The sequence below is a fragment of the Glandiceps talaboti genome, chromosome 10, assembly GCF_964340395.1.
Source record: "Glandiceps talaboti chromosome 10, keGlaTala1.1, whole genome shotgun sequence".
NCBI classification, from domain to species: domain Eukaryota; kingdom Metazoa; phylum Hemichordata; class Enteropneusta; family Spengelidae; genus Glandiceps; species Glandiceps talaboti.
In genome coordinates this window covers 11,203,611-11,217,500 of record NC_135558.1, presented here as the reverse complement: position 1 = coordinate 11,217,500, position 13,890 = coordinate 11,203,611, and the positions used below count along the sequence as shown (strand labels likewise).

At 35.0% G+C, this 13,890-nt stretch overlaps 2 protein-coding genes across 2 annotated transcripts in view; one reads left to right on the top strand and one right to left on the bottom strand.

The window, feature by feature from the left end:
- Positions 1–1,258: 1,258 nt before the first annotated feature.
- On the bottom strand, positions 1,259–3,680 carry LOC144440859 (sulfiredoxin-1-like). The gene is made up of 2 exons (XM_078130289.1): positions 3,270–3,680; positions 1,259–2,009 (listed from the first exon to the last, which is right to left on the bottom strand). The coding sequence occupies exons 1-2, from the start codon at positions 3,666–3,668 to the stop codon at positions 1,803–1,805; spliced, it is 606 nt and encodes a 201-aa protein (XP_077986415.1). The 5' UTR covers positions 3,669–3,680; the 3' UTR covers positions 1,259–1,802.
- Positions 3,681–3,959: 279 nt separating this feature from the next.
- LOC144440858 (early estrogen-induced gene 1 protein-like) overlaps positions 3,960–13,890 on the top strand; it is a 63,229-nt gene continuing 53,298 nt past the window's right edge. The window contains exon 1 of the mRNA XM_078130288.1: positions 3,960–4,420. Coding sequence (XP_077986414.1) covers positions 4,275–4,420 — 146 coding nt within the window. The 5' untranslated portion in view covers positions 3,960–4,274. The remainder of the gene's footprint in view (positions 4,421–13,890) is intronic.

The window sequence follows — 13,890 nt, the reverse complement described above, 5'->3', positions numbered from 1 at the left end:
GCTTAATCTACACGTGCCTGTTATTTGTTCGCAAGAACTGTCTTCAGAGAGATCACTGGGAGATTGCTCAATGTGTACGTGTCCGACTAACGTAACTTCCTGGAGTTATATTCCAGGGCAACAAACCCGGAAGTAACATATATGCCTACCTTTGAACATTGATTGTGTTGGTATACCGGGTATTGGCCACGTCTATTGATAGGTAAATGACACCCTCTATAAAACTGTCATGGTCATCGGTCTCACTTCTAGTTCCCGTTATGCACTGCTTTCTGACTGCCTGCGTTCTATTATTCAGTCTTGTCAACCCTGTGATTTATTATTGAGTTTTTTTTACTTTTATCCCAGCATTTACATGTATTAAAATTTGTTTGTCGGTGCATTGTTCTTCTTGTGGAATGTTTTCACGATAAAATTAAAGTATCAATGATGTTCACGTGTTTTACAGTAATAACAAAATCTTTAGAATTTTTGTTCAGAATCGTTCGACCTGTATATATTACAAATAATTTGCGCATAATATCATGACCTTAAAAAGTAAGCACTCTAAATTTTATCAGAGGCTTAAAAAGCAAAATACCGCTTTTTCACATTAATGATTTCAAATGGTGAATTCGGTCACGGTAAAGGCTTTTATCCACTGTTTCTAATTTTGTATTGGCAAGTATTTTGCTATATAAGGTTCCGTGTCTGCTGTGACCTCTTTCGGTATTTTTGGTACCATATTACATGTTATGCATTAGCTTCGAATAAAACTGCTATTACATTTATCAAATCCTGGTCATCGTTTATACAAGTACATCCTTTGTGAAATAGCGCCACCAATAGGTGTTATCATTATTTTAGATTTATCGTTTGCATTGTTGATTGACTGAGGTGACCCTGATCAAAACCATTTTATTGATGTCGAGGTGAACAATCCCAACGGTTCATCTATGAAAGTTCGATACCACGCCCCTGTTATGTCTTGGTTGTATGCATTGCAAGTACGCACGTGGCATATATATTCATTATTGCATAGCGCCACCAAGAGATGAGAACATAAATACTTTTGGGGCTTATATTACATATATAACAACAGTTGCAATGGGAATTTTGTGAAATAAGCATATAAATCATCTATGTATACAATTTCTTTATAAAAATGCTCTTGAAAGAGAACCAAATATCCCAGGGTTAGTACAACTATAATTGGTGAGGCCATTATGAAGTTCTCACTGATGGAAATCATACATAAATAGACTTTATTACCATTTATAATAATTCATAACAAAAGCAACAAATACATATTTGTTCACACAGAGAATAATTGTGTTCTGACACAATGCCAGTGAAGATCATCATCTCTCAAGCTTCATCAACCATATGTAATAAAAAGTACATTGCATTAATCTTGAAACATGTTTGCATCTTTTCATGGCCTTTGAAATATTGCTATGTTCTGTAAAAACGCAGACTCAACACAAATCAAGTTAAAAATTACCCTGATGGTACTTCAGATTCTGACAGCCTCCTTCCTCATTTTGTGACTTTTACGAGAAGCCCACTCCTCTTGATTACAAACCAACAGCCACCCCTATGATTATGAATCAATTAATCCAAAGAATTTGTATTTGTATCGTAGGAGCACTCTCCCCTAGTGTGTAGGCTGCACACTATGGAGGTGGGGGGTGGGGGGATAGGGTTGGGGCTCTTGCATCACCCTACCCCTCTCCAAAGGCTAAGTCTGGAATGACAACATTTCTTCCATCTATCCCCCTCTTACTTTAAACATATGACTACCCCTCCCCCTCCCCCACCCCCTACAGGAGATCTGGTGTCGATGACCCCAGATAGCTTCTTAAGTCATTCACTGTTGATTTAAACAATTTGCATGGAATAGTGTCCAGGTCAAGTCTCTTGTATGCCTCGTATCTATGGCAACCGCCAAAAGAATAAAAATAATCTCCTTGTCTGCCTTTGATCCATAAGACATCAATAGGAGGAACTCTGTGAATCTGTTGTGGGTCCTATGGAAGAGGAAAAACATGATGACTAATTAATGTGTTCAAAATATCTCTGACAGCTTTTGTATAAATATGTAATAAAGATCAGAAACAACAGTCCTACAGTCAAACAACTGGCAATATTCTTATAATATGATGTCTCGATTCACTGACAGTGTTAGTGTAATTCTACCCCCCCCCCCCCCCCCCTCCTCCCTATACTACTGTACATAAGGAAATTAACATGATCTATTGCTTGGAAAGACACAATTAAATTGTTTTGGTAAAATATGGATACATATAATGAATTATGCGAACATAGTAATAACTTATAAATAATAATGATAACGATAATACACATTCCATACACTCTCTTTGTGTTTTCCCACATTTAAAATTGGGGGTCAAAGTACTCTACAGCTATAACCTCTGGCATATACCTATAATGGTATGATATAATTTATACTTCCTTTATAGACACATTGGGAGAACAATCCATGCTGTACCCATAGACCCTCCACCAACAGGAAACGCAAGTGGAGGGTCTATGCTGTAACTATGTGCTCAGGATTGAATCCTTCACAAAGTAATATCTATCCTACCATATCCCTATTTAAACAGCTGGGCTGACATAAACTATGTTATCTATAGTTGCAAAGTGAAACAATCATGTGAAAGGCTGAATACTATCAACAAGTGATTTACTGATGAACATACTTCTTGAAAAGTAATGAGTAATAATGAGGGTTTTTTTTTGTACACAGACAAGGAAGAGTCTTTTCTCCTTCTACAAAAACAGGCTATCATCATAATCCTGAAATAAGCAATTAATAGCTTTATTCAATAGAGGTATTTTTGCACGTCTCAGGTTTACTTTGAAAGTTTATACATTAAGAATGGTACAAATTCGTACCACAACATATTTCAATATGTTATGGTTACATATCATGAAGTGCTGAACAGGTCAGTGTGGATTCCAGGCTCATAAACAACCTCTACAAAATACATTATGGCCTAAAAAGACCACTAGAACACTAAGCTTTCCAGTGGAAAGTTTAATAAAAATATTTTCTTTCAAATAAAAACAACTTTCTTTAACTATTATGTGTTAAAATATTTTTCACTGATGGCATTGTTGTGATAAAAGTGATGAGTCATATCCTATATCATATGTCTGATTTTATTTATTGTTATTGTTTTCAAATGAGTTTTCAAGTGAAGAAATATGAGGTAATACCAACTGCGTTGCCATGGATACCGTGTAGTGAGGAAGGCGTGGCTCACCTTAATTGTTTCCATTAAACTGAACACTTTCTCTTCTTCGAGAATCGATGGTATTGGTCGGATCAAAACTTTCATTGGTACGTTGTGGACTTCTTCGATGTGTCCTGCGTGAATACTAGTTTTCTCAGAATGCATTGGTGCGGTGTGGTCTGAAGAAATAGAACTGTCAAAATGTGAGCTGTAACACCGACTTGGCCTTGCAGACGACACTGGTGGTACGAGTAGTGATTGACCGTTCGGATGAGTACAGGTCAACTTTGTTGCCAAACACAGCTTTATGCCGGTTTGGTATAATAAAACTATTTGAAAAATGTTATTAATACTGGACTTGCTGTGATATATGCGTGTAACGTTACTATACTTGAACAAATTACGCATGGACAGCCTCAAAACTGTCATCCTTCTCGGCGATGGAATCCCCAACAAAAATTCTTTCGGGAATACCGGAAATCAGACTGGTGGTCTACAACATTCTTCGAGGAATATCGCAATTTTTTTATTGTTGTTCTTATTCACATCCTGCTTGAATCAAGTGTGTAGGAAACAAATTGTTATCCATCTGTTAATGTATTAATTAAAGAATGCTTAGCTGAGAAGTTTGTGTCCTGTGATCGAAATATTCGTATGGCAGTAAGTGTTGCGTCACTTTTTGCTGATGCCAGTTTCCCCTTATCCAAATGGTATCTTCCAATGTTGTACGACGTAATGCGCAAGCCCACCAATTCGTCTCAAACTTCCGGTACTAATCTGTTCGGCTGCAGTTGCCACATATCGCTGTGTGTGTCTATTTTGAACTCGTTTATGTGGATTCCCTCATTGTACTTCATGGTTGAGTGATAACAGCGATGCATATGTTGAAGTAAAGAAGACACCTTTACGACAAGGAATACATACAGAGAGTAGCATTGCAGACTGGACGATCAGCTGTGCTGTGTGATTATGTTTGCTGTGCATGTGTAATGTAGAGAGACGGGCAAATTTCGCCAATCGAAATCAACCATATTCATGTCGTTCATTATGAAAAAGAAAAAGTTTAAGTTTAATTGTAGTTTTAGTTTAGAAGAACTGTCGTCTGTGCCTTTTGTCAATGGAGTATTATTCAGTAAAGTCCGGCTGCTGGACGGCGGGAATTTCACTGAAAGTTCCACGAGGTAAGTTTTGATCCGATTTTATGAATGCGAACGTACACCGTGTCATCTTACATAGCGAACGAGATTACTGTCGTAAAAGTTCGCGGCGAATAAAGGATGTTGAGTTCTAGGAATTGGAGCGAGTACGCGTATCAAGATTCCCGATGATTGGTACGGTACTGGTAACAAGTTCTTCACGAATTTGTAAATTTATTATGTGATGTTGCACCTCTAACGGGTTTCACTCCCACTTTGTCACCATCATGTAAACAGTAACACGGTACAGAAGCGTAGCGTAGGTGTCAAAAACGTAAACACCGTTGATTTTCACACCTAACACAGAGATGTTGTTTAACAGTCACGATATCTGGTGAAACCTTATAATCGATTTAAATCAAATGTTATTATTATTTTCGCTATTTTAAAACAAATTACACTGAAATATTATTTTGTTATGTTTTAATTGATACCCCCAAGTGTTTGGAATTCCGCGGACAATAGGTGCAGCTGGCTTCGCCCTACAGTAGACAGTAGAGAGCGAATCAATAACAACATTGACAATGCCTGTAAACCTAACGCGGATCACTGAGCTCATTCCACCTATAGCTAAGGTGTGTTCTTTTTGTGATGCAATGCAAACAAAAAGATGACGCTGGTGGGAAAGTACTTTTATTGAAAAACGGGCGTTTCAACATTTCCAAATAAATGTCATCGTCGTTCACAGTTATTCACAATTGTATGTACTAATTCAGTGCAAAGGAATACTTACAAAAGGTAGAAATTTTCAAGTTACGATCAATGAATCATTTTTAGAGGATTCTGTAATCCAAAGGAATACCAAAGTGGTTAATGCTAGACACAAGCCTGCCCTCTGCATTGAATAATGAAGTAGATAAAGAGACTGAGTTTTTAAAAAGACCATATTGTGCTTTCTCGCACAATTTCTAAAGTCAAGGGAAAATTCAAGGAAGCGTGACATTTGGTGTAAGTGACCTGTATCCACAATACAGGTACATTGTGTGAATCAAATCATCTTCAGTCATCCAAACAAACAGTTTCAAATGAAAACGAAAACAAAATATTGCTGAATCAGCAATCAGGACTCACAAACAAACTTTATCCTTTAGTGATAACAGAAATACTTTTGATTTATATTAAAATTAAAAACATTTTTGTTGTTGTTGTATGGAAATACAATAGATAGCTTTCGTGTATCTCAGTAATAACAGTAAATTGTCGTGTCACGTTTTGTTTTCTTCAAGTATCCATACATTGTACCTGTCCAACTGTGCATGCAACCAGTGATTGGGTCTAATCTTGCAATGTTTACATCTGTACATACTCTACTGTCAACAGATTATCATTATCATACTGATAGACCAAAAGAGTGTATTCACCTTAGAGATATTGCTGACCCTCATGTTTGGCCTTTAGGTAGCTGTGTCCTGGTAGTTATCGACCTTGGTAGATAAATCATGCTTGTCAGGTGGTTGGGATACAACTCCCTCCAATTATTATTGCTTCATTTGTTTGCATGACAACAATAATATTGTAACAGAACTTCCTCTTAAGCGTAAAAAAAGATCGTTTGGTTCCATTTACCAAATCCACCTAATTTTTCACTTTTGGGCCTAAACTTTTTTTAAAAACATATTTGAGAAAAAAACGAACTTAAAAATGACTATAAAACTGTATCATTGTCAGATTTTTCTTACTGAGTTGCTAAATTTGATGGAACTGATAGTTTTGTGTAGCACCCTCCAAGTGCAAATCGGATTACAGGCTCAGTGCAAGGACCATATAAAGCAAACAAAATATGTTGTTGTGTTATGAAATGCAGAGTTAATGAATAAATATATTAAATAAATAATTAGGCTTTCAGTAGATATGAGGCCTTCAACAGACCTAATTATAAAGCTTTACAACAGCCTTAATCTGGCCTTCTAGCTTAGACACCATACCAGCTGGGGTTGTAGCATTTGGCAAAGATGAATGAATAACATTTGTATTTTGAGGTTAGGTAGAAGGTCATACTCCTAGGTGTCCAATATGGTATATTATATCAATAATTGTTTTGAGTGGAGGCCTTCATCGTTGTTTGTAATAGACAATTTAGATGCAGGACTTATACAGGTTATAACACCTGAGCTGTTTTTTTTAGCATTGAGCTTTCAATTTGTCTTGGTCAAGCTCCCCATCAGAATGACAAATTCCTATGTAATTCACTTGATCTACCATAGCTGATGAGAACAGTTTTGGTCTATTTATATACATGTTTAACTAGCAAGAAAATTTGAAATTAGTTGTACTTTTCTGTCTATACTTAGTTCAAAGTATTTGGAAGTGTAAGCAAGTAGACTTGTTGAATTTGTTAAATTTCAGCTGTCACTGTCTGTGTTTTGTGTTCATTTGTCAGGTCAAGTTCGTGTAAAAGTTACTGGCTGTGGCAAAATTAGGGATACTAATCATTTACATGTTTCCATAGAAATTTGACAATTGCAAAATATTGTGAGCAATACTTCTTGTCATTGTTTAGATTAGAGGCTGTCATTTTGGATGGGAAACAATTTTAGCTACATGTACATTAAAAGTGATGGTACATTTTCTGTCCTTTAACATGCGTCAAAAAGTGTCATTATTTTGTTTGTTGCAATCCTATTGTATGCAAATTTCATAGAAAAGACAGAATGGCGATGATATCCAGCTGTTTTGCTCTTCCCTACATTATTTTCAATAAACAGTACACTATGTTATGCAGTATTTTTGTCTCTAAACAATGGAATGAAATCTCATATCATATTATCACCAGTTGGGCATTTCAATCAGAATATTTGTCTATTTTTGCTGTCTAATAACACGAATAAAATTCAAGTTATGCGACATCTGAAAACAAAATATCTGTAGACTGATAGTTTTTTTTCTGTTAGGGTGATATTTTGACTTCTGAGTCAGGAAACTTTTATGATCCAGAATCCAGACTCTGTAGTTAATAGTGTATATATTGTTGTATAAACATTACTAGTGATGACTAAACGGAAGCTAGGTAGCCCAATAAATTTAAGATCATTGTTTTGTAAACATGTCCCGGTCATGTCCCAGTACACTGTATCTATAACTTTTGTTGATTTTTAACATGTGAAGAAATCATACATAACATTTTCACTCAGTGTATTCTGATTAGCGGCATTATCTGTTAGTCATTGATGGTACTATCTACACTTGCTTGTTGTCCATTTGTAAACAGTTATTGAAAAGATAGCATGACAGTCACAAACCATTAGCGGTCCAAGTGCAACAAACCTGCGGGCTTGCCTGGCGAAAACGGGTGTCATAAAAGTTGTTTGCATCTCTAAAGCTGTTTGTAGTGTTACTTATAATAGCCTAATAAATTGATAACAACTGATATAAGACGGAGATAAGGTTTGCCTCAATTGACTCACTCCTTAGAAATGATCTTACGCTGTGAACTACACTTTTGAATTATACTGATATTTGTTATTAGAGAAAAGGTTACACGATGAAATTAAGTCACACATTCTTCGCTTACATTAAAGTTAAGTTGTGGGATTTCAACTCGAAATGAGCATTAATCAAGCTATCGGTAATTCGAATTGTTCGACTCCCCCCTATTGAGAATAGTGTTTCATGTTGAAATGCCAAAAGTAGTGCCGGTGGGTAATAAAATTTTTTACAGCTCTTACTTGTGTTATGTAAGAGCCCATCATCACATGTGTAAATATTGGTACTCTTTGATAACAAATCCACTTGCTTGGCTAATGGCTTGTCCCAGTAATGACTATTTAATTGTTTGTCAACAAATTGTAAATTTCAACATGGTTTGATAAGTTGATAAGTGCATAATGTAAGTGCCAAAATTACAACAACAACAACAACAAACATTTTTTTGAGTTACATTTCCATTTTACAAGTATTTCAGGTTAAAGTGGTCATATGGATAAGGATTTGGTATTTATTTTGGAGTTTTTAATTTATAACAATTTTATCTTATCTTTCTACTTGATCAATGAATGTGAAACAACATACAAATGTATGCCAAGTCTGTTTTTGTGTGATGCGCAATACATACATTGCAAAAAAGCTAACAAATGTGTGAAAAGTTTGTTATTGTACGTACAATAACAAACATTTTACATATTTATTAATCTTTTGTAATTTATTGAGTTACAAACAAGGACTTGGTCTATGTAGTTTCACATTTATTTGTCAAGAAGGAAGCCATGATAAATGAAAAAAATCCAAAACAAATACCTAATCCTCATCCATATGACCACTTTAACAGAGCGTTATCATTATTTCAGCATTCTGAATACATCAATCCCCCCCAGCTTCTTCTCCCATTCATTGTTAATGTCATTGATATAATATGTTATACGAGGTAAATTACCGATGTCGTAATTAAAAAAATGTCCCTTTGAAATTTGTACAACAAAGCACTGTTGAAGTAATTATACTAACATCAAATCTATTCTTGACTCAGCCTTTTTCATTAAATTTTACATTGTGTCTTTCAATTTTGTAATTTTTCCTGACATCCTGACAATCTAATGAAGTCTATAATTACTAACTACATTTTTGAAAGCTATTCATCAATATACTGATTATCTGATAGTAAGATACCTGTATCTCATCCTTTGAATTTCATTTGAATATTCTCATGGGACGCTTGTAGATGTCGAATGGTTTAATTAAAGGTACTGGTAATAGTAAAAAATTTAAATTTTGTATGTATATGTTCCATTTTTTCTGGTTGGCTGCTTCAGTGCAAACATATTACGATTACGTTGTGATTTTTACATGAAGTGCACTAGAAATAGTATGGTTCATTTAGCGAATGTATCGCTATAAATTGGATGTGTTTGATTATTTGGTTCATTTGATGGGTAGTTCTCATCTATTTGATGTATGTGGATGTTGCAGTGTCATGCCATCTATTACGTTGTGTACTAAAAAAGTAAAATACAGTGTATGACACACGTTTGCCGTTACTAACATGTATCAGGTTGAAATGAGGTGTAGTGACTGTAAGTGTTATACATGTACATGTCTGAGTTGGCATGCACATATATGTACATGTACATGTTGAAAAATAAGCTCTGGTTTGCGATAATGTGAATCCTTGGGAATGGTTTTCAGTTTGTTGACGTTGCTTCATACTGTGATTTTTCACATAAAATTAATGATCAAATTCTGTAAATCTAACCCCCACTCGTCTGACGCCTTCTCCCCAAATCTAACCCCCACTCGTCTGACGCCTTCTCCCCAAATCTAACCCCCACTCGTCTGACGCCTTCTCCCCTTGCCATAAATAATGATGGCACCTTATAAATGGGGTGTAAATCTAAGTGTGGAATGCTTCTTGTCTGACTTTTGACAGCTGAACCCAGTGTAGTGTTGTGAAAGGGAAATTTTTGTCCTCAAAGAATGACTAATAGTTTCAACTGTGACAGTCTATTCTAAAGATATTGTTGTCTACCAATACATGTTACTACATTATGGTTAACATGCATATGATTCACTGCTTTACACTTTATAAGAGAAAGGTTGGTATTTCTCTGCAGTTTATTGTATGTTTTTGTAGTATAGTGGTCGTGTGTTGATAAAAGTCCCTTTTGTTTTGCTTGACTCTAGTAAAAGGAATACCTGATTTGACAAAACGGTCTCCTTGTAATTTCTACTTATCCAAAACAGAAGCTACATGGCACAGACCACTTGTGAGCTAGTAATATTCTATTCCAGGATGGTAATATTCTAATCTAGAATGATCTTAATACAAAATAATGACGTTATTAATATTAGGTATATATGATAATTATTCAAAAAATACCTTTGCTGGTGATTGCTCCGGAATATACTCAAGTACATTGGCCAAAAAAAGACCATACATGTACACTGTACAGTTCTGTAGACATGGCTTGCTATAAAGAATTTTATATATATTCATAAGTTGAATCAGTTTGTCGATATTCAACTTGTCTTCAGGTGAATTTTCATTGAAATTTTTGGCGGCTACAGAGACCTATCTAATATTCAACGAGTCTAGATACTATCTGTGGGTTTGCATATCTTGCCAAGGATTGCTGATTAGGCAAATTTGAAGAGAATCTTGAGTATTAAAGCCACAGATAGCTAGCCTCTAGATTAGATGTACCAACATGTAACTGGAAACCATGCATATTGCAATTTAATATTATATAGATATTTTAGAGGAGAGTTGTCATGTGAGTTTGTACATCTGTGTCTATACACATTGTGACGTACAAGTAGTGCCTGTTGACCTTACAAAATGTATACTCATGAAATCAATACATATCCAATTTTTACCAGTTACAATTTTAACGACATGTATATGTGAGAAGATTAGTCCTGAGCCAAAGGCAGCTACATGTATATACTGCACATAGGACGAATTGATGTATGGGGGGCTGGACAAATTTATGGTGATGGCTGAGTGAATGTGCTAATCAGTAGGCGTGCAATAATCGTAGTAATCAGAGTATAGCTTTATTAAATGTCAGAAGTATTGATTTATTATTAAAATCTAGATCAATATTTTCTATTCGCAATTATTGTCATCAGTGATATTACATCTAGGCAGTGATGACATAATTAGTTTCATGCACCTGTTTCTATATAATTATCCAAACAAAACCCTGTATATTTTGTTGGTGATGTAAAGAAATATAGAAAATGGTTGTTTGCTGTCGATGTGTCACGTACTAGTAATTCTGATGGCACGAGAAACATAAAAAGTATACTTTTACTTTTGACTGTCACAGAATTTTGTGTATTTTGTGGCTGGCATAAGAAATGAATATATATAAAAATATATTTTTACTTCGCAGAACCTTGTGTAATTTGTAGGTGGCATAAGAACCATAAAAAAGATATTTTTTGTTTCACTTCCTTTTTCAAAATAAACCTTAGAATTCATGAAATGAGTTTCTATTTTCTCAACAATTTGAAGTATTGTAAAGCATATTGATTTACTTCAAAATGATTTTGAGACTGTTAGCATACAATGTAGTTATTGTAAGTTTTGTTTTGATGCTAACCTCTTCATTTATAGATATATGGATTGTGTAAATTTTGCAATTTTTTGTAAATTTTACCTCTTTTGAACCAAATTTTTCATGTAAATTCAATAATCAGAATGACATATTTTGTTCCAATCTAAAATGAATTTGATTTTGGTCAAAAATTTAAGAGAAAAGTAGAATGTTTGGTCAAAATATTTGAAATGGACAAAGCCTGTTAATGAAATGCTTGAAGTAGATCAGTCAGGCGATATGACAGTCAGAATATTATATGAGATCATTGTTCTGAATCATGCATTATGTACAGACACATGTAGCTTCATTTGGTGAGATTGGAAGTCTTCCTTGAAAGAGGAAGATGAAAAGAGATGATAAAAACAAGACTACAAGGTCACCTTATATATAGAAATCATAATAAGATGAAGCTGTCAGTTATTCACACAATATCATTCGTACAGTTCTACATCAAAAAGATGTCAACAAAGAAACCATATGTACATCAAGAATCCTTTTCAGGCAATCCATTAAAAAATTTATTTGTTTATGTGTGGAAACCATATTTTTACTGCAGTCATGGCATTTATTTATTATACATGTACATACTATCGATAATCTCTGTGGTCTCAATACAGCTAAGTTTTGCAAAGATGGAGGTTGTCAAGTAGTAGTACCTGATCTTTGGCCGATATGTGAGCCATATGACTCAAATTTACAAAACATATATTCTGCTGTGAAAGATACAAAAAGTATGACACTTTCACTTTGTGCATTTACCATGTACAAATTTAATATTAAACATGAATAGAATGACTGCTTGTTGGCTGTATCATGTGCATATGGAATTTTGCCTGCGCACCATATTTAGTCACTATGTACCATATTAGGGCATAGTGTGCCATATTTGGGCATAGCATACCTCATTTGATAGCCATATTTGGACAGAGTGACCATATTTGGACAATGTGCCAGGCTGTGATACAGAAAATTATTGCATGGCTATGAACACAGTATCCTTTCTGTGTGTTACATAGGCATGCTATAAATTTAGGAAAATACCCCAAAAACCAACCTGAAAAGTACATGTAGTGTGTTGATATGACATTTATGGCGTTATTAATATATCAAATTGAGCAATGATCACAATTAAGATTATGATGAATGGTAATGAATATATGGCAAATGATGAACATTAAAATTCATGTGTCTCTCGGAAACCTAACAGACATGAAGGGTGATTGCCCTTTTGTCTCCCAGCAGCAACAACAGGGAGGCAGCTGTCAGAAAGTAATAACGACATATCTACCAGATTTTTCAAACCAAAAGTGTATTGTACACAGTAGATGTCTGTGTGTGTATGTGGTACAAGTAACACTTTATGTAGACTTATATTGCACAGTGTTTGCTGTTTGTCAGCTATTCACATCAGAATAGCATTGAGTGAGAAAGGCTGTATCGTACTAGTGACTTTCAGTGTCAGAATAAGAGGTCAGAATAGATCACTTGGTCTGCCATTAGCAAGGCATGTACATGTATTTACTTTATCAATGTCAACAGTGTAAGATTTTCAAGGTTTCAAGAGAGTGTATGATTTGTGTTTGTAAACAGGTAGTAGGAAGAAATTACATGATCAAAAAGGTTGAGAAAGGCTGTTCTAAAAGTTCCTCCGTACATATACATGTAATAACCTTACATGTAGTTTGTAAAATGGCAGGGTAGACTTTACAAGATCACTCAGTTGTCTAACTTGAGTCTCATCACCCACATCATAGTGGCTTCATCAGCATCACTAGTTTAAGATTTGGAAGGTTTCAAGATGGAACTAACAATAAACTTGTCAACAGACTGTACATGTACAATAAATCACATGTGATCAAAAGGTTGCGTCTCGGAAGGAATTTGGTTAGTAATATGTCAGGGTACACTTTAGAAGATCACTCAGCTCATCTGACTCAGAGTCTTGTCAGAGTCATCATAGTGGCTTCATCAGTGTCATCAAAGTAAGATTTCGAAAGTTTCAAGACAGAACTTACAATTTAGACTTGTATAAAACAGGCTGTAGGAAAAAAATGAACATTAGTTTACCGAAGGTTGCGTCACGGAAACAGCCCTCCTTGTATGTTTAGATGGACTGTACTTGATCACCGAGTTGTCTGATTGTAGTTATTTCGTAAATGTCAACAGTGTAAGAATTGGACGGTTTCAAGGCAACGTATGTTTGGAAACAGACAGCAGGAGGAAATTGCGTGATCAAAAGGTTATGTCTAGGAAGAAGCTACATGATTTATGAAATGTCAGGATGGACTTTAAATTTATAGATCACTAGTCGTGCTGTTTGCCATATAATCATTACATGAATGTCAACAGTGAAAATTTCAAGACAGGAATATACAATTAGGGTTTGTAAACAGACGGTAGGAAGAAATTACATGGTCAAAA